Source organism: Octodon degus, unplaced genomic scaffold (genome assembly GCF_000260255.1).
Source record: "Octodon degus isolate 3935 unplaced genomic scaffold, OctDeg1.0 scaffold00091, whole genome shotgun sequence".
Taxonomy (NCBI): Eukaryota; Metazoa; Chordata; class Mammalia; order Rodentia; family Octodontidae; genus Octodon; species Octodon degus.
Window position 1 is genome coordinate 6,889,183 of NW_004524667.1, and position 22,679 is coordinate 6,911,861.

Genomic DNA, 22,679 nt, shown 5'->3' on the forward strand with positions numbered 1-22,679 from the left:
TGAACCGAGGTCCCTTTGCTTTGCTAAGCTTGTTTTATTTTTATTTTATTTTTTTTTATTACATTTATTTATTGTGTGTGTGGCCAGCTCAGCCCACCAGGGGGCGGGGCTGACTGGCATGTGGTGCTGGGGGATCTAACCGTGGTCCCTGTGCTTTGCCAAGCTTGTTTCATGTAGGTGCTTTAGAGCACTGAACCATCTCTCCAGCCCCTAATTCTGAATTTAAAGACCAGAAAATCATTTCATTTTAGAACAATGTAGTTAACACCTTTGTTTCAGAATAGTGTACCTGGACTATTCACAATCATATTCCAAAATGCAGGCAAAGAAAACATTTCATTCATTCATTCATTCATTCATTCATTCATTCATTCATTCATTCATTCATTCTCAGGACCTCACACTTGCCAGGCAGGTGCTGTGCCACTGAGCTATAGCCTCAGACCAACAAAGCATTTTAGAGGAAAGACAAAACCTCAGAATAGCAAAATGACCAGTTCAAGGGCACTAAGCATCTAAGAGCAGAAAGCAGCTGTCTAGGTCCACGGACCTGCATGCTTCCCATCCGGGCCTGAAGTTCTTAGTTCAGGTAATAGTGATCTCCATAGGATCTGGAAACCACTAAGGAAGGACTTTTGGGTTGATTTGGGGCTGAGGGCTCACAACTTACAATTATAGTTGTAGGCGTGTGTGCGTCTCCTAAGTTCTAACTAAATACAAAAGGATTTTTGTCTTCTTTTTAAATCCATATGTATGCTGCAGAACAGAAGTGCTGTAAGAAATTCAATCAAAAAAGGATTTCACAGTCAAATGAGGTGGGAAATCCTATGATACCCCCACTGCCAGTGTTTCTGTGAGTATAGTGAAACACAGTGGCATACTAAGAACTGGACAATCCTGTCCAATTAAGAAACACCTTAATCCAGTGGTCACCAAATACATTTGGCTATCAAGCATTTCTCCCTCAGGAGCCCTTATAAATACTCTATGGAACTAACGATCTTTTCCTAATGGGGCATTTTAATGAAATTATACACTTTTTTACTGCATAAACACTAACAAAGAAGGACTCATCCAGGAAGCAGTTTGTGAAAGTAAAAATTTTTATTCTGATTTATTTCTCAATGTAGATCAATATAATGCCAGTTTTCAATGGCAAAAATTTGGTTCCACTGAAACTCCATAATGCTACAGAGAGCTACTACTTTTTCCAGGAAGTAGGTAAACAGCTGGAAATAGAAAGCACACTTTCTAGCAGCATGGCAACTTAAACCACAGACCTCAGAGATCTGCAACTTTTACACTAGAAATGGCACGAACATTTATTAGCTGGTGACAGAAGTGAGAAGTGGAGAAGACACGAACACCAAAAGGTGCACTAGATATACTATAAAGACAGACAAACCAAACAGACCTGTAAGGGTTTGAAAGTATAATTATAGAAAAGGGAACCAAATATTTTACTCAAATGGTTTTTAGAGCCTTTCTGTAGATACAAATATATATATATATATATTTATCCAAAAATATGTTTTATACAGATAAATGTTTCTCAATTAAAGATGGGACCAAAGCTATAGTTATAACATAAAGCAGTCTTTTGTAAGACTATCCACCTGAATTTTCAATTTCTTTAAAGTTAGTGCATTAGTTTTCCAAATATAATTACCTGACATCTTTTTATAAATCAAGTAGGCATTGTCTTTTAAAAGGGTGTACATGGTATTTCTAAGATGCTGTGCATATCAAACTTATGACAAGCCCCCAGTAAGAATCATTATTAATAAACATATCAAAAAGGGCTAAATTGGATTTTCCTCTTCATAGTAAATATTTTGTGATTACCAATTTACAAGTATTGAAAATGCATAAGACTTTACTTCACAAATACTTTTATGCTAATCAGGTATTTTGATTCTCTATATATGGCAACAGATCTTCACATGTTGTAACTATTAGTATGTATGGGGCATTACCACTGACAACCACTATGTATAAAATAAAGCACACAATTACTTTGGTGATTTTACAAATTATTTTTTCCAGGTGTAAAGGCTACAAAAATTCCTAAAATAGAGAACACTGAAAACATTAAAGTTTGACATCTGACTTTATAGTATTTTCATTTTACCCTGAAAGTTAACTAAAAAATTACGACCTTGCTGGAACAGGTCACCTTGCTAATATAAAAAATTGGTGAGTGTAAGAAATTGCTTCACTGGTATGTGGGATATCTGCAAATAGTTTTCTCCCCCCTCCGAATTATTAGAAAAATGTCCAAAGATTAAAAAACAAAATAAAATATGCGGTGGTCCCTAAACTATTTTGAAGGCAGGTAGCTTAGTCTAAGCTAAAGTATTTTTTTATTTATAGTAATCATCCTCCCCTCAAATGCCCTTTTAAAAAATGCATGAAACAGTACAACAGCAAGAATCAAAGAGCACAAACTGTATTTTCAAGAACAGAAAAATCTCTAGTGCTGAAAGATATAGTAAAAAGCAGATTTCTTTGGGGACATTGATCAATTAGTTTACAATTCATTATGAAGATTTTTCTTTTCTATTACGGGGGGAGTCTGCTCCATTTGATGTTACTGTTCCATTCACACCATTTTCTGAAAAGAGAAAATTATCAGTGTTACTCTCTTAAGTTAATGCAGATAATAATTTTTGTACATAGAAGAATCTTTAGCAAAGAAAACTTCCTTTTTTTCTTTTTGCCTCAAGCCAGGGTCTCACTATGTAGTACAGGTTGGCCTTTAATTCAAGATGTAGTTCATGCTGGCCTTGAACTCACAGTGATCCTCCTGCCTCAGCCTCCTGAGTGCTGAGATTACAGGTATATGCCACCAGGCCTGGTCTTCAGAAAAGAAAATTTAAAGTACAGTATACACTCAAGTAAAACTTATTAACTTTACTGAGAGGCTGGCCAGATGGCTCAGCAGACTAAATTGCCTACAACCAGGGTTTGATCTCCAGCATGCTGTGCCGGCCCCGCCCCTGGTGCACCCTGAGATAGTGACTGACATTGGGCGTGGTGGCGTGCACCTATAACTGCAGTGCTTGGGAGGCTGAGAACAGGAGGATCACTACGAGTCTAATCTGTGTTGCTGAGACCCTGCAGACCCTGTACTAAATACATTAAAAAAGACAAAAAACAAAACCAAAAACTACTCAAGATTTAATCAATCATAAAACCTAATGTTGAACCCGATGAACTGAAAACAAAAAAATTAAAAAACAGTAAATACTAATGAACAGTTTTTTCAGTATTACCACAAAAAGTGATAAAAACTATTTTTAAAAACTGTAAGAATTTTCTGGGCAGGCCTATAATTCCAGTACTTAAAGAGACTGAGGCAGGAGGATCACTTCAAGTTTGAGACTAGCCCAGGCTGCACAGTGAAACCCTGTTTATGAACAAACATAAAAAAAGCACAAAGCCCCAAGAATTTAAAAATTATAAGAGTAGTTTTAGTAGAAATAAAAATCTCATGTGACCTCAAAGTCTTTGGATAGAGACACTTCTTTAAAACAAATTAAACAAAATGCAATTTGAGATGGTGTTCAGAGCTGTCATGGCTTTTTTTGTAGTTCTAGGCAACTAAATCCAGGGGTTCTTCACCACTGAGCTACAACCCCAGTCCGTTCTGCTTTATAGGTTTGAGATGGGGTCACTAAGTTGCCCAGATGGAACTTGAACATGCGATTCTCCTGCCTCACATCCCTCTGTGCTCACAGCACAGCTGTGGCATCGTGCCTGGCTGTGGCCTCCTATGGAAAGCCAGTACACAGTAACTAATGGCTGACTTGCCTCTCTCCAAAAGTAGCCATAAAAGTTGACTATAAAACCAGGTATTTCATGCTTCTGGAACACCAGATGGCAGACAGGACTTGATGTGACAGGGTTTTAGAATGGAAGGAAATGAACCAAGGTGACTGCATTAACTGTTATTTCCCTGAGATAATCTACATACTCGATGACCTACATCTGTAGATTCAGAAACTGAGAGCACAACAGAGCAATAGCCTTGAGTTGAGCATGTATTTCTTCCTCAACACGTTTGCCAATATTAAAATGTGTATGTACCATGGAAGACAGAAATCATACAGAAAACAATTCCTAAGAAACTACAAAATTAAAAGGAACTGGAAATCTCATACTGACAAGGAGATAAAAATCTGATTTCAAGGCCTATCAAGGGTCTAAAGATCATCTCAAAGATAAATAACAAGACAGCAAATTAGCTGGGTATGGTAAGCACTTGGGAAGCTGGGGTTGAAGGAATTGCTGTGAGTTCGAGGCCATCCTGAACTACAAGGTGAGTTCAAGGCCAGCTTCAACTGCATAGTGTGATCCTGTCTCATTTCTTCTTTTCTTTTCTTTTCTTTTTTTTTTTTTTGCGGTGCCAGGGATTGAACTCAGGACCTTATTCTACTGAGCTATCTCCCCAGCCCTAACCCTGTCTAAAAAAGACAAAAACAAAACAAAACCGCAGCAGATTAAATCCAGAGAAAGGGAAAGAATAGAAATCAATGCTACAGAAAAGATACAACTAATAAAATCAACAACAAAAAAGACAAATATTAGGTTGTTTTGTGTTGCGTGCATTAAAACTCAGGCCTTCTTATACATTAAGGAGATACTATACTGAGCTACCTCTTGGCCCTCAAATGTTGGTTTTGGGGCTGGGGACATGGCTCAGTAGAATAAGCACTTCCCTGGCAAGTGCAAGGGCCTGAGTTCAATCCCCAGTTCCACAAAAAAAAAAAAAAAAAAAAAAAAAGTTGGTTTTGGCTGATGAAAAAACGAAAGGAAAGGTCTAAGTTACTAACATAGGAAATGAAAGCCAAAACCAGTACTGATCTACAGGCATTAATAATGGGGATACTGTGAACAATCTTAGATAATTCATGAATTTATACAAAATAGAAAAGTTTCTTAAACAAACACAATTTGTCAGGAGACAAGTAAAAAATCTGAGCTGTATTTTTTAAAAAAATACAAATGGATGGCTTCATTGCTGAATTTTTTTAGCAGTACTGGGGATTGAACTCATGGCCTTGAACTTGCCAGGCAAGCACTTATTCTACTGAGCTATCTCCCCAGCCCCATTGCTAAATTCTTTCAAACATTTGAAGAAGTAATAATGTTGACAGGGCACAAAGAACAAACCTGAGCAATGCTCTAAGGCAAGCGTCACGCTGACAGTAAAACCTAATAAAAGATAATACACACAAAAAGGCTAATTACAGGCCAGTGTTTTCCATTAATACAGATGCATAAATTCTAAGAAAATATTTAAAAACCAGGGACCTCACAGTGAGCTATATCCCTAGTCCTTTTTTTATTTTTCAGACAGGGTTTTGTTAAGTGGCCCAGGCTGGGCTCACATTTGTAGTCCTCCTGCCTCAGTCTCCAAGAGTGCTGGGATCGAAGGTTATGTATTTGAGGTCAACATGGGCAATTTATTATTATTATTATTTTTTTGTATTTTAGGGAAGGGTCTACAGGGTGTTCAGGGTCTTACTACTAGATCAGACTCATAGTAATCCACCTGTTTACAGTCTCCCAAGAGCTGGGATTACAGGTGTTCGCCACTACACCTGGTTTTAATTGCGGTCTCAGCATGCCCCTGCTTGCAGGCGTTTTAATCTGCTGAGCTATTTGGCTGGCCCTAGCACAGGCAATTTAAAGAGAGTATCTTTTTTTAAAAAATTTATTTATTTATTTGTGTGTGTGTGTGTGGCCAGCTCAGCCCACCAGGGGGCGGGGCTGGCTGGCATGTGGTGCTGGGGGATTGAACCACGGTCCCTGTGCTTTGCTAAGCTTGTTCTAAGTAGGTGCTTTAGACCACTGAGCCATCTCACCAGCCCTAAAGAGAGTATCTTAAACAAAAAAAAAGTACTGGGAAAGTAGAGTACTTGCCTAGTGCATGTGAGGCTCTATGCTCAAACCCCAAGATGGGTGTGTGTGTGTGTGTGAATCCAGTTATGATGAAAATTTATAGTAAATCAAGCACAAAAGAGAACTTCTATAACATAATAAAAGGTATTGGGCTGGGGAGATAGCTTGGCAGCCTAAGTACCTGCCTGACAAGTGCAAGGTCCAGAGTTTGATCCCCAGGTACTGCATGCAGCACCAGCCCTGGAACACCAGGCGCACTGGCACACACCTGTGAGCCCAGCACTTGGGAGGCTGAGACAGGAGGATTACTATGAGTCTGAACTGCATAGTGAGTCCCTGTGTCCAAAAATAAATAAAGAATAAAAGGCATTTACAAAACACTTTTTTTGGTTAGTACAGGGGACTGAACCCAGGACCTTTCACATGGTTAGGGGCAAGCACTCTACCACTGATTCACATCCCCTAGCCCAAAACATTAACAGTAAAATAGTGTAAGATCTCTCCTTTATGATAAAGAAAACCTATTTCTTCAGATAATATCATGGTGTGTTTGTAGCAAAGAAAAGGTACAGGACTTGGAGATAATACGATCATATATTTGAGCATAAACTTCAGAATAAATTAAGGAGGTTCTAAATATATCTTAAAATGAATGGCATTTCTATACCAGTATAACAATTAAAACTTCTTTAAAAAGCACATACAGGGCTGGCAGGATAGTTCAGTGGTCTAAAGCGCCTGCTTAAGCAAGCTTAGGCAAGCCTAGGGACCGCAGTTCTATCCCCGGCACCACATGCTGTGCCAGCCTTGCTCCCTGGGTGGGCTGAGTTGGACACAAAAATAAATAAAATAAAAAGCACATAGATTAGCTTGAGATATAAGACACCTTAGACTAAAATGAATGAAACATATACAAGATCCCTATGTCTGTAAAACACTGCCTTTGAGAATTTGTCCAAAAAAACAGAAAAGGAGGAAACATACTTCAGGTCAGTGGTGGCAAACCTACGGGATGTGTGTTGCAGTGGACTGTTCGTTATCACTGAAAGTTATAAAAGGTTCCCCATCACTGCTCTAGGTTGTTCTATGATGCCAGTAGTATCCTGCTATCCAACTAAGACTAAGACATTGCAACAGACAATATATGCAATATCCTTTAATACACACATAAAAATCCTCAACAAAATCTAGGCAAACAAAACCTAGAAACATAAAAATGGCTGTATACCATGATCAAGTGGGATTTATTTTAAGAATGCAATGTTAGTCTGTTATCTGTAAAACAATAAATGTGACCTGGAATACCAACAGAAAAAGAAACCCACAAGATCATTTCAACAGATACAAAAAAAAAAAAAAAAAAAAAAAACTAACAAAAATTGATTGTGATAAAATATAAATGGGTCTAGGAAAACAGCTCAGTGACAGAACACACTTGTGTAACATGCAGAGTTTGAGTCCCAAATTTGCAAAAAGCAAAGCAAACAAAAAAGCAACTCCTCCCCAAATTCATCCCAGCATACATACATAAATACAAACAAATGAAGAACAGAAAAGTGACTTCTTTTCCTGAGGGAACACACACCTAACATCATACTTAATGCTAAGATTAGATTCTGAACCCCTAAGATCAAAAACAAAACAAGGATGCTTTTATTCAACACCAGTTGAGAGGTTCTAGTCAGGGTAATCTGGCAAGAAAACGCAACAAAAGCATTCAAGGTTGCACATGAAAAAGTGGAAATTATTTTTTAACTTATGGATGATCCATGTATACTGAAAATCCACAGGAATCCACACATATTTTTTTGGTACCGGGGACTGAATTCAAGACCTTGTGCTTGCCAGGCAGGCACTTAAGCCTGCTGACCTATCTCTCCAATCTAGGAATCTACTCATATTAAAACACTATTAAAATAAATAAATCAACTAGGTTGGAAGACACCAGAATAACATGAAAAATAATTCAATTTCTATACACTAGCAGTGAGCAATCTGAAAATGAAGTGAAGATGATTTTATTTACAATAACATCAAAAAGAATAATGTATTTAGGAATAAATTTAATGAAAAAAGTACAGGATTTACTCAATGATAACATGAAAAGACACACTCACACTCTCCCCTGGGCAATCTAAAGATTAAAGGTAGTCACTGTGAAACCCCCAGCTGGCTTTCCTGCAGAAAGTGAAAAAAGCTCATCCTAAAGTTCATATGGAGGGGCCAGGAAGATGGCTCAGTAGAATAAGTGCTTGCCTGTCAAGCCCAAGAGCCTGAGTTTAATCCCCAGTTCCACCAAAAAAAAAAAAAAAAAAAAAAAAAAAAAATTGATAAAGTTCATATGGAAATACAAGACACTTAGAATAAACAAAGTGCAAAAAAGAATACAATTGGAGGATTCACATTTTCTGATTTCAAAACTTAAAAGCTACAGAAACCAAGACAGACACAAAAAAACCGAACTGAACTGAAAACTCTTACTACATGACTTTTGAGAATGGTATTAGGACAATTCAGAGTAAGGTTAGTCATTTGAACAAATGGCACAGGAACAACTGGGTATCTGAAAAACTATAAAATGGTACATCTTTTGTTTTGGAAGACAGTTTGGCAGTTCCCTCCAAATGTTAAACATACCTTCATCAAAAAAGAATATGAAAGTGGGTGCACAAAAAAAAACTTCTACATGAATGTATTACCCGTGACAGACAAAAGTGGAATTAACCAAATGTCCATCAACTGACGAACAGAGAAACAAAATGTGATAGATCCACAGAGTGGAATATTTAATCACAAAAAGGAATGAAATCTTAGGCCCAGGAAATGGCTCAGTAGAATAAGTGCTGCCCTGGAATGAAATCTTGATCCATGCTATAACATAGATGAACCTCAAAAATATGCTACGCTGGGGCCGGGGAGATGGCTCAGTGGAATAAGTGTTTCCCTGGCAAGCCCAAGGGCCTGAGTTCAATCCTTGGTTCTGCAAAAAAAAAGCTAAACCAATGCCAGTCACAAAAGACCACATATTGTATCACTCCATTTCTATCAAGAAAAAACAGGGGGCTGGGGGGATGATTCAGTGGAATAAGTGCTTCCCTGGCAAGAACAAGGGCCTGAATTCAATCCCCGGTTCCGCAAAAATGAAAAAAAAAAAAAGAAAAGAAAAAGCCAATCCAGAGAGACAAAAAATAAGAGAGGTGGTTGCCAGGACAAAGGGAACACAAATTGCTAATGGCCATGAGGCTTCTTTTTAGGGGTGATGAAAATATTCTGGTTCATGCAACTTGGTGAATGTATGTAAAAAAGAATGAAATGTATACTTTCAAGGTGAACTTTATTGGAGAACCCCAATAAAAATGTTTAATAAATACTCAATATCTCTATCTATAGATTCACTGTAATTCAACACAGTATCTGAGCAAAATTTTTTATATTGAAATGGACCACACATAACATGCTAAGAACTACCGGGACAAAAGTGGAAGACATAAACTATCAGATATCAAAAGTTACAAAAAGCAGAACAGAGATGATATATTTTTAAACTGGTACTCCTTTTGTTAGTTTCAAATATAACATCAAATATACAGTTAAAATATTATCTGCAAAGTCAATGTATTTTTATTCAAAAGTCAGGAGAAAAGTTAAGTACAAGTATAGAGAATCAGAAGTTATAAAAAACGTTCCACTTGGGACTAAAAGGCAGATAGAAGGGGTTTGTAGTTTTTAAAATGTGAATAAAGCCGGTAATGGTGGTGAAAATCTGTAATCCCAGAACTTGGTAGGATGAGGCAGGAGGATCACCATTAGCGCAAGGCTAGCCTGGGTTACACAGTGAGTTCACTGCCAACCTAAACTACACACAGCCAAGTCTTTGTCTCAACAAACAACCAAAACAGAACTACAAAATATAAGCAAGAACCTTGGGGGGAAAAAAAAAACCACCTTGGTACCATCACACTCTTGCTCGGCTGTTTACTAGAAGTGCCCAAAGACATGGGTCAACAGTGGTTCAAAGTAATAATCATGGAAAACTTGTGAAACAGAAACTTAGCTGACATGCTCTGAGGCATGTAACTAACTCTCCTCAGCCAAAGAATAGCCTGTATATATGAGGAAGAATAATTTTCTTCCTCATTTGTTAATATAATCAGTTTTCTTTATAACATTTGAATACAAGACTCATAACAAAATTTTTTTAAGTGTTTTTTACTTAATTAGCTTTTCACTGCCTAATGAATACAAACCTGTTCCTTTTCTAGAAGACCTGCCACCTTTAGTCACTGGTAGTTTCTTCCTTACAGGTGGTGCCTGAAAAGTAGAGTGTTCCCTCCACCTTCGAAGCTGGAAATTAATAAACTTCCACATCATGAAAGCTTGGGTGATACAAATGGATGCCAGAACAGCAATTCTGAAAAAATTAAGAAATAAAAAATTAGTCGATGAAAATATGGCCATCAAAGAAGTGTATAATACCCTGCTTTGATAATAATTTAATGCTATAATTTTCATTCTGCTGACAAGATTATGTTAAACACTCCACTAATAAAGTATCCTAGGTTTGTTTAGCACTTTAATTTAGAAATAAAATTGCAACAGATACATTGTAGAGAAAATGGGAATATATACTATACAGTGATTCAAAATGCATTAAACTGTACCTAACAGCCAACACGTTGAAATTTCCAGTACTGAAATCCAGCTTCTGATTCTCTGCTCTTGCAAGGCCAAAACCAACAGTGAGTACTGAAAGGATTAAAGTCAGAAGTCTTCCCAAAACAAAAAGAACTGCCCACAGAGAAAATCTGTAAGAAAAATGTCATTAGGTCAAATCACGAAACCACAAAGCAACACAATATTTTATTAGAAATTAGATTCCAATCAATTAAATGCATATTAAAACATCTTCTTCTGAAAAAAAAAAAAAAAGTAAATTTTTCTCTGAAGTTAGATATCTGGGAAATGCAACGTATCATCACACTTTTGAAGAGAAAAATAACATATATCAACCTATTTAAAATTCTAAGAATCTAACAGAAAAATCTGTTAAATTTATTTTTAAATTTTTTGTTTAATTCACCTCTTTTAAAAACTATTTTCATTAGCACACATTTACAGTACAGAATGATTATATTCATCATGGGAACTGGTACATGTTAATCTCTTTTTTGTATCAATAATACTGAAATTCCTCAGAAATATGCAGAATAGTTTTGAAAATTGCTGGAAAAAATAAACTGTATGTAGAATGCTATAAAGCTATGAAGAATACGACACCAAATTCCCATTGCAGAGTACTTTGAAAAAAAAAAAAAGATTTCACACTTTCTACAATTTATACCTCTCCAATTTCACTTGAGTCCAAGTTTCCTATGAAAATCTCTTAGTTTCTAAGGTTATCTTATCTACTTTTATTTCCTTTTGAAAATTTTCTTCTCTATCATTCTTTCTACCAACATAAAAACATGCAATATACAAAGTAGACATTATAATGGAAAAGTAAACCCCAAAAGCCTTGAAAATTTCAAATTCTAACATAATAATCTCTCTGAGAAAGACTTCATTGAGATTAAAATACCAAGTGTAACTATTACTAAACAGTTTCATTGTATTTAATGCTATTAGTTTAAAAAGTAGTAGTATGTTAAGGGCATGAACCTTGGTAACCTAGGTGCCGTTAAATAACCTGCCAAATACAAAACAAGAACAACTCATTAACTTACCCTTTCTGATACTTTTCATCACTAAAATAAAACAGGCGGGAAATGTGGAAAAGAAATTCAACAAAATAATGCAGCACCAGAAGAACAAGTCCTAGATGATTCAAGCTGTAGAAAAAAACACATTCCGAATAGAAACATTAATTATCAATTAAACTAGCATATCATCTGCCCTGTCTGTTTATACACCCAAGCAAAATCCCAACTCACTTCAAAAGATAAGCTCCAGCAATGTGAAAGAGGTAAAGACCAATGTAGACAAGCTGACGAGGAATATCTTCCTATAAACAGAAAAATACATATAGATTAAAACACGGTGAAACACTTTTTTTGGTGGCACTGGAAAATGAGCCCAGAACCTTGCCCAGATTCAATCAATACTCTACCAGTGAGTGAGCTACATCTCCAACTTTTTCTTTTTAAATAGTAGTAAGACTGAACCGAGGGCTTTGTGCATGTTAGGTGTTCTACCACTGAGCTACTTCATCAGTCCTTTATTTTATGTAACATTTCTGAGACAGGGTCTCACCACACAGCCCAGGTTCCTTGAATGTGCTTCAATCCTCCTGCCTCAGCCTCCTAAGAACATTTCTGTTAAGAGCAGAGTGGGGTAGTGAAAACTATACTATAAGAGAAGTAGGGCACCTGACGGCTGTTTTCTCCCTCAGCCTAATCTCTATGCCATATGGCCTTCCTGATGTTTTTATCTTGGCTTCAGCTGTTTCATGTGTAAAATGTGAATATTTGGGTTTATTTCAAATGGATGATCTTGAAATCCCCTTTAGATCTAAGAGATACAGTTCTTTTTCTAATAAAGATTTATTAAATGATATATTATTAACCATAGTTACATGCTAGGGATTTGATGTTCTAATAATAAAATGGCTGTATATTAGTAGTGTGCTAATTTTATCTAATAGCCACATTTTTAATGTTATACTTTAACCCCTTGACAATTACAATCATCAAAACGTAAGTTGAAATTTTTCTCTTTCATTTATGGTACCACCTAACTACATATTTTTTCTGATCAGTATCTCTATAAGCCCCAGTATCCAGATTTAATTTTTGCTAATTTTTTCTCCTTTAGTCCCTACCTGATTGTGTAATCCTGGTTATCTCAAAAACAGAGTTTTTAAAAAATGTAAGTAAAAACCTACTACTAGACTATGAAGTTAATTTAGGAATCCCATCAGCATCATTTAAAATATGAAAACAGAATTTTAAAAAGCCACTGTGCAATAGATATTATGAAATTCCAGATTTTATACACACATACTGAATTATTAAGTAAATCTTGCTTTGCACCCTGGGTTGCAGTTAAAATGTTTACAGAACACTGACAGTGATAAATAAACTCAATACATGCTTTTGGATTAAGTGCCTCTACCATTTCTGCTCTGCCTGGTTTGGACTATTTTCCTCACATGTATTATTTATTTATAACACTTAACACTAGCCTGGTTACTACTCATGTAGTACACCGACTCATTAAAATGAAGAACATGGTGGGCTGATGCTGGCAGACTGCACTCTGTTTTCCTGGAAGCTCATTACACGGTCTCCTGCTTCTGGGACTCTACTGCTGCTCTATTTCTCCCTGTATAATTCTCAGTGGAAACTACTTCCCCAAATCTTCTGAGATAGACATTTTACAAGTCCAGTTGTGAAACTGAAAACATTTCTTTAGTAAGCATTGTACAAAGAATAAAATGCTAGGTAGAACATTTAACAGTCTGAAGAGTACTACAAACAGGACTATATCTTAAGAATCTCAGGAAAATTCTTAAGTTTATAATGGTCCTGCCAACTGGAAAAGTATTTCTAAAGTGCTCTTAAGATCCTTTCCCTTTTTACCAAGATGGCGCCGAAAGCAAAGAAGGAAGCCCCTGCCCCTCCCAAAGCTGAAGCCAAAGCAAAAGCTTTGAAGGCCAAAAAGGCCGTGCTGAAAGGCATCCACAGCCACAAAAAGAAGAAGATACGAACGTCGCCCACCTTCCGCCGTCCCAAGACGCTCCGGCTCCGGAGGCAGCCCAAATACCCTTGGAAGAGCGCCCCCAGGAGAAACAAGCTTGACCACTATGCCATCATCAAGTTCCCCCTGACCACAGAGTCCGCCATGAAGAAGATTGAGGACAACAACACACTCGTGTTCATTGTGGATGTCAAAGCCAATAAGCACCAAATCAAACAGGCTGTAAAGAAGCTTTATGACATCGATGTTGCCAACCAAGGTCAATACCCTAATCAGGCCTGATGGAGAGAAGAAGGCATATGTTCGACTGGCTCCTGATTATGATGCATTGGATGTTGCCAACAAAATTGGGATCATCTAAACTGAGTCCAGCTGGCTAATTCTAAATATATACTTTTTTCTCAGTTAAAAAAAAAAAAAAAAAAATCCTTTCCGTGTAATTTTCATATTTCCAACAAAATATTTTTCCTCACAAAAGGAAAGAGAGGGAAGAAAGGGTACTGAGATAACATGTTAAAGTTACCCACGAGGGAGCCTTTTTCTTCCCTTTACAAGATTCTCAGTAAAGTTTACTTGTGGTGTTACTGATGCAACTAGATATGCTATAGATAAAAAGTTGCCCCTACATATATGAAACACCACTGTTCCCTGAAGTTTAGCTTATTACTGGTATGGTACAAAATGATTTATTAGACAGTATCAACAAATACTTTAACATTTTAATATATCTTATAAAAATGCCACAAAATAATTTTATACAAAATAAGGATAGATAAAAGTATGAGCTAGTATATATAAATATGGTAAAACAGGATGGAAGCATTTAAGTGTAAGCATTATGACTGATCTAATTCCTTCAGATGTTCATCAATGCTTCAAAGTTCTGATGAAATAACAGATCAAAGGAATCTTCAATATTTATGAGATTTTTTGTTTTTAATTGCTGACTAAACTCATTTTATTACCCAGAAATATGCATAAGCCAATGCAAAAAACTAGTATGTTATAAAACCCATTTTACAGTAACTTATTAGAAAGATTGTTAAAATTAATTTTAAAGAAGCCCAAGCAGGGTTACACATCAGTCATTTATCAAAGAAAATAAACTACCTTTTTCTTTTCTGAAAAATCTAAAAATTACAAACTTCATTTCAAAAACCCATTTACCCAGATCCAGCCCAAGCACAGGGCCGGTGAGTGTGTGGGGGAGCTTCCAGCTCTCATGAACCTGCAGGAACTCTCCGGACCAAAACCCAGGCCCACCATGCGAGTGAGACCCTCTGCTGCGCCCTCGAGACCCCCCAAACACAGCCCATGCCAAGGCCCTGCTAGTGTGTGGGAGAGCTTCTGCGGTCCCCTGCTTTCTCTGGGTCAGGGGCACAACAGAGGGCCACAACAGGTTTACTTCCAAGGGCTGCAGCAGGAAGGAGCTGAGCACAACAGCTAGACCCAAACCAGGCACAACCGGATAAACTCAAACTTAATATATCTGCACCCGAATTTCAGTAGGTGCTAAGGTTATAACTGCACCAAAGCTCTACACCAAATTCAGAGGTCAGTGCTAAACGAAATCACAAAGAGAAGGAGCAAAATGCAATCTCAGGTCTCGAGCCCACCCAGAACAAGTGCAGAGGACACTAGTTCAGCTGAAATGTATGAATAGCGTCAGAAGTAAAGAAACAATAGCAGAAAGGTATAGAGAAACTCAGAGAATTAATCTTTGAAATAAAAAAATCTCTGAATTAATAGCGTCTGAAGTAAAGAATCAAATGCAGAAACCTACAGAGGAAATCAGATCAGAAATACTCTCTGAAGTAAAAGAATAACTGCTTCTCAAGAAGGTACTGATAAAAAAAAAGTAGATTAGAAAAGCGACGGAATCCCTGAATGAGCAATACAGGAAAGAAATAGATCGCATGAAGCAGAGTCAAAGAGATATACAGGAATTTAAAATTTCAATCACAAGCTTGCAAAACCGTTTGAATGAAAGTGAAGATAAGAGTTTCAGATATTGAAGACACTGTCACAGCTAGTGAAAAAGTAAGAAGATAACTCAAAATCAACTAGGATGCAGGAAAAAAATAATACATCACCTGCACGATGATGCAAAGATGAACAATGTGAGACTAACAGGCATCAATGAGAAAGGAGTCAATACAAATGATATAAAAGAATATGAGCAGAAATAATAGCCAAAAACTTCCCAAAGATGAGGAAGCAATCTGACACCCAGTTAACTGAAGCATACAGAACTCCAAATAACTTCCACCCAATTAAAACACACCAAGACATATAATAGTAAAGATCCCAGAAAGCCAGCACAAGAACAATATACTAAAAGCCACCAGAGAAAAGGAACAGATCACATTTAAAGGAAAACCCATCAGAATAATGGCAAATTTCTCTCCACAAACCATGAAGGCAAGAAGAGCATGGAGCAGAGTCCTTCGAATCCTCTATGAAAACAAATTCCAGCCCAGACTACGATACCCTGCAAAACTCTCTTCCAAGTTTCATGGAGAAGTGAAATGCTTCCATAACAAAGAACAACTAAAGAATTTTATGATGACAAAGCCAACCCTACAGAGACTACTGAAAGATGTTCTAGAGACCAAAATGATCAGAATTCCATGAACGAGAACAAAAGGAACCCACTAAATAGGGCAAACAATTAAACACAGGACAAAAAGGAATAAACAACAGCAGTAAATAACATGTCAATCGTAAATCAATACATCTCAATTATAATCATCAATGTAAATGGACTCAATTCACCAATTAAAAGAAAAGGACTGGCACAGTGGATTAGGAAACACAATCCAACAATATGCTACATACAAGAAACACACTTAACTCATAAAGAAATTCATAAGCTGAAAGTCAAAGGATGGAAAACAATACTACATGCCCCAGCACCTCAGAAAAAAGCAGGGGTAGCAATCCTCTTCTCAGGCAGTCTCCACTTCAAACCAAGAATGATCAAAGGAAATAAAGAAGGCCACTATATACTGGTTAGAGGAAAAATTCAAGAGGAAGAGGTAACACTCATAAATGTATATGCACCAAACACGGGAGCACCCAACTATATAAGACGAATCTTAATGGATATGAAAAATCTAATATCCAATACCACAATCTTAACAGGAGACCTTAATACCCCCTTATCCCCAAAAAGATGAGTCAAACAGAAAAAAATTAGCAAAGAAGTAGCAGAACTGACCCAGAGCTTGGAACAAATGGACTTAGCGGACATATATAGAGTGTTCTACCCAACAACAGCTGAATACACATTTTTTTCAGCTGCACATGGGTCATTTTTAAAAATAGAACACATATTGATCCATAGGTCATGCTTAAATATATGCAAAAAAACAGAAATTATCCCATACATATTATCTGACCACAGTGCAATTAAACTGGAAATAAACAAGAAACCAGAAAAACCCCATAAATACATGGAAATTAAACAATAGCCTACTCAGCAATCAATGGGTCACAGATGAAATTAAACAAGAAATTCAACAATATCTACAATTCAATGAAAATTCAAGCACAACTTATTGGAACTTATGGGATGCAGTGAAGGCAGTTCTCAGAGGGAACTTCATAGCTGTGAACTCACACAGTAGGAAAACAGAACAGGAAAAAATAAAAACACCCTAATGATGAACTTCCAACATCTAGAAAAGCAAGTGCAAACCAAACCCAGAGCCCAAAGATGGGAAGAAATTATAAAGATTAAATCAGAAATTAATTCAACTGAGATGAAGAAAACAGTTTCAAAAATTAATGAATCAAAAAGCTGGTTCTTTGAAAGATTAAATAAAATTGATAAGCTCCTAGCTAACCTCATCAAAAAGAGGAAAGAAAAAATTCAAATACAAGCAATAAGGAATGAAAAGGGTATAACTACCACAGACCCAGTGGATATTCAGAAGACTGTCAATAGTTACTTGGAGAACTTTTACTCCCACACAATAGAAGACACAGAAGAAATGGACAGATTCCTAGAAAGATACAAATTACCAAAACTGACTCAAGAAGATATAACAACTCTCAATAATTCAATGACAGCCAACAAAATACGAAATGTAATAAAAAGCCTACCAACAAAGAAAAGTCTAGGCCCTGATGGATTCACAGCTGAATTACAAGAAATTTACAGAAGATATAACCCCAATACTCCTCAAACACTTCAATGAAATTGAAAAGGAAGCAGTCCTCCCAAAATCATTCCTGGAGGCAAGTATTAGTATACTGATACCAAAACCAGGGAAAGATGCAACTAAAAAAGAGAACTATAGGCCAATCTCCCACATGAACATAGATGCCAAGATTCTCAATAAAATCCTAGAAATTAGAATACATCAAATCATCAAGAAGATTATATACACCATGAGCAGGCAGGATTCATCCAAGGGATGCAAGGATGGTTTAATATACGCAAATCTATAAATGTAATACATCATATCAATAGAGCCAAATCTAAAAAGCACATGATCATCTCAATTGATGCAGAAAAGGTTTTTTGGCAAAGTCCAACACTCATTCATGTTCAAAGTCCTACAGAAAATTGGAATAGATAGCCTCTACTCAACCTAATAAAAGCCATCTATGACAACAAAACAGCTAACATAATTCTAAATGGGGAAAAACTGAAATCTTTTACTCTTAGATATGATACAAGACAAGGATGCCGTGTATCACCACTCCTATTCAATATAGTTCTGGAATCATTAGCTAGAGCCATTAGACAAGAGACAGAAATAAAAGGAATAAAAATAGGTAAAGAAAAAGTTAAATTATTATTTGCAGATGACATGATACTTTACTTGGAAGACCCAAAAAACTCCACCAAGAAGCTAATAGAATTGATACACAAATTCAGTAGCATAGCAGGATACAAAGTCAATACCCAAAAGTCAATAGCATTCCTCTACACAAACAAACACACTGAGAGGGAAATTAGAGAAACAATACATTTTATAAAGCTCCGTGGAAAATGAAATATCTTGGAATTAATCTAACTAAAGAAGTCAAAGATCTTTTCAAGGGAAATTACAGTACTCTGAAAAAAGAGATTGTAGAGGATTTCAGAAAATGGAAAGATATTTCCTGCTCTTGGATAGGAAGAAGCTACATTGTGAAGATGGCCATACTCCCAAATAGCTGTACAGATTTAATGTAATCCTTATCAAACTACCGCCAACATACCTCACAGACATAGAGAAATCATTCCTAAAATTTATTTGGAACCAGAAAAGACCTAGAATAGCAAAGGCAATATTGGGCAACAAAGACAAGGCATGAGGCATTGTAATTCTCGACTTGAAATTACACTACAAAGCTACTGTGATAAAATCAGCATGGTACTGGCAACAAAATAGACCAGAGGATCAACGGAATAGATTAGAAGATGCAGAGGCCTCTACGAACACTCTCAGTCACCTGATCTTCAACAAAGATGCCAAACACGCTTACTGGAAGTAAGACAGCCTCTTTAACCAATGGTGCTGGAAAAACTGGCTCTCTACATACCGAAAACTAAAACTTGACCCAGTTCTATCACCATGCACTAAACTAAAGTCAAAGTGGATTAAAGATCTAAACATTAAAACAGAAACACTAAATCTCCTGGAAGAGAAAGTAGGAAGAACTCTTGAAGACACAGGAGTGGGCCAAGAGTTCATGAACAAAAATCAAATCGCACGGGTAATACTTGAAAGAATTAACTACTAGGACCTCCTCTTATGGAGAAGTTTTTGCATGTCAAAAGAAACCAACAAAGTAAAAAGAAAACCCACAAATTTGGAAAAAATCATTACTATAAACACTCAGACAAAGGTCTGATCTCTAGAATTTATAAATAACTAAAAAACACTAGGGCCCCAAAATTTAAAGACCCAATCCAGAAATGCGTATCCGAGATGAACACACACTTCTCAGAGGATGAAATTAAAGAAGCGAATAAACATATGAAAAAATGCTCCACATCACTAGCCATCTGTGAAATGCAAATTAAAACAACATTGAGATATCATCTCACCCCAGAAAGAACGGCTATCATAAAGAAATCACCCAACAACAAACGTTGGAGAAGCTGTGGTTTTTGGAAAAAGGAACCCTTCTCCACTGCTGGTGGGAATGTAGACTGGTGCAACCATTATGGAAATCAGTGTGGAGACTCCTTAAAAAACTAGGATTGGAAATCCCATTCAAGTCAGCTATCTCCCTACTGGGAATTTTCTCAGAGGAATCTGAAACATTATATCATAGTGATGTATGTGTACCGATGTTTATAGCAGCACAATTTGTAATAGCCAAATCTTGGAAACAACCAAGATACCCGTCACCTGAAGAATGGAGAAAAAGGATGTGTATTTTTATACAATGAAGTGTTACTCAGCTATAAAGAATGACAAACTTGAAGCATTTATATTTAAGTGGATGCCACTTGAAGATATACTCATAAGTGAAATAAACCAGACCCACATGTGTAAATATCGTATCGTCACCCTAGAATAAGAACTCAAAAGAAGAAATACAAATAAAAAGGTATAACACAATTAAAAGGAAAGTGAGAACTTGAGGACTGGACGAGGAGAGGGCAAGGAGAAAAGCTGGGAAAAATGACAGGGGCAGAACCATACATTTATGCGCACAAGATGTGTAAGGCAATGATCCTGAGAAACATCAGCAGGTTTTTGAAAGTAGCAGTTAATTAGTAGGATTTTCACCCTGACTAACTATATATGTTGATGCCTGTGAACTAAGCAACTGCACTGAAGAAAGCATTACATAATAGAAGGGTCACACTTGGAATGCCTGTCACTCTGGTCTTCTAAATATGTACTGCATGTCATGACACACCAATTATTGTCATACTGCCTCTCAAATAAATGTTTTTTTTTTTTTTTTAAAAAAAAGGTAATAAATGAACAAAAGACAAGAAAAAACAAATGTCACAGGACTGTCATGCTACAATGCCGTATATGGTTAGATTTCTAAATTTCTGTGTAAAAATATGTAATTGCTTATTCATATTTTTAAAATATTTTTAAAATTTTTTTTCTCCATATTCTGTAGAGACTGGAAGTTTAACATATCAATACTAGATGGAAAATACCTGTTCCATGTTATGCCTAAGATGTTTCATATCCTGACAGATAGTAAGGTTAATTAAACCCAACTGCATATGTTGTAAGGTAGTAATAAGCTTCTCTTCTGGAGGGTTAACAACCTAAGTTTGCAGAGCAAAAATTAGAGAAAAGAAGGGCTGGAAGGACAGCCAACATTTTGGCCCTAGTCTTTCAAGGTCAGTGAAGATTTAGGACATAGGAGAACCTATACTGTATCATCATGTAACTCAGTTGTGTCCCAAATTTTCTGATCAAGGAGATTATGGGGCACAAAGCAATGTGATCGATGACATAGAGTGTGCCTAAGGAGAGTCACATGGAGAGAAAGCATTCTCTTTCACAGAGAGCAAATTGGTCAAGCAACGGCCTGACTCTTCCACATAGCTGACACTGACAAAGGATCTGCAAACCGCGGTACAGGCAACAGGATAAATCCTGAGGGGACTTGACTGACCTTGTCAGATACAAAAGATAACATTTCTTGTCATACAGGTCTTGCTTTATCTTGGTCTTAACAATCCAGCAGAAAAGTATAAAAATGAGGTATAAAAAGTAAAGCCATATTAATATGTTGAGCTCTGAAAGGCTCAAGTCAACAACTTTTGACATTGCCAGTCCTATGGATAACCCACCACTATTATGGATTAGTGGACTATACTGGATTATTTTGCTGATTTCACGCACCTATAATAATTAAATGGCAATGGAATACCCATCTCTAACAAAACTAAAAAAAAAGGGGGGATACAAAGGAAGGACCATTTTGTATCTATATATACAAAATAGGATAGATATACAGTTACTTTCTCTTAATTCAATGAGAAGAAAGATTTGTACTAATAGTATTTGGAAAGGATATCATGTCTGCATCTTGTCCTATGAATGACCACTAAGAATATAACAATATGCAATGTATTAATTATTGAAACTGTCCTATTCAGTTTTGAAACTGTCTCATTGCTGTTTCTCTTTTTTAAAATTAATTAAAAAAATAAAAATATTCATGGCAACACCACTTGTAATAGTAAAAAGCTACAAACCACTAATACGTCAATTCATAGGATACACACAATTGTGCACACAGCGGATGGCTCTGTGGCTTGCAAGGGGAAGGAGGAAAATCTCTGACTCACTGCACTGGTGTAAGCTCCAGGGTACAGTGTTACACAAAGGGAAAGTAGAATAAAATCTATGTGATGTGTCATTGTTTATGAAAGAAGGAAAAAAGACACAGAAGTATATCCATATTTTCCTAACACTAAATTAAAATGCAAAAAAACCCACCAAAACCCCAAAAAACCCATTTAATTTGCCTCATGTTTCATCTTTAAATCTCAGCTTGATTATGTGTCAAGGCTATACTTGGCACCAGCTAATGGAAAGATCCCTATAGCTTCTTTCCTATATTCAGACTCAAACTTTGTATGTTAGCCCTCCTTTTTGGTAGCTGGTCAATGTAGTTGATAATGACAGAGACTAAAATCCCATCACCAACTTCTAACCTTACAATTATCAAATATCTAAGCTTTTAAAATAGCATCTATAGCTTTAAGGACTGAAGTTATCAAGAAACATTTTCCTAAGTAATGGTTCCTTTAGGTGTATACAAATCGCTTAGTATGTCTGAAGAAATGCTTGTATAGTCAAAACTTACCACAGAAAAAGTAAAATGCCACAAGGAGTGGTAGGGATTGGGGCTAACTGGAAAATATATACCCTAAAATTGGCATCCTCATGAAAATATAGTAGAGTAGGTAATAAACCATGCCATCCATCCATCCACCCATCCATCTACCTACCTACCTACCTACCTACCTACCTACCTACCTACCTACCTACCTACATGAGGAATTGAACTCAGGACCTTATGCTTGAAATGCAGGTGCTTGTGTCGCTGAACTGCATCACTGGCTTATACCATGGCTTTTATGTATTTGG

General features: G+C 36.6%; 1 protein-coding gene across 1 annotated transcript in view; it reads right to left on the minus strand.

Moving 5' to 3' along the window:
* Positions 1–1,085: 1,085 nt before the first annotated feature.
* The window catches only part of Tram1 (translocation associated membrane protein 1), a 43,681-nt gene continuing 22,087 nt past the window's right edge, over positions 1,086–22,679 (minus strand). Inside the window, exons 7-11 of the mRNA XM_004637536.2 lie at positions 11,838–11,908; positions 11,631–11,735; positions 10,569–10,712; positions 10,155–10,318; positions 1,086–2,614 (exon numbers count right to left, since the gene is read on the minus strand). Coding sequence (XP_004637593.1) covers positions 2,541–2,614; positions 10,155–10,318; positions 10,569–10,712; positions 11,631–11,735; positions 11,838–11,908 — 558 coding nt within the window. The 3' untranslated portion in view covers positions 1,086–2,540. The remainder of the gene's footprint in view (positions 2,615–10,154; positions 10,319–10,568; positions 10,713–11,630; positions 11,736–11,837; positions 11,909–22,679) is intronic.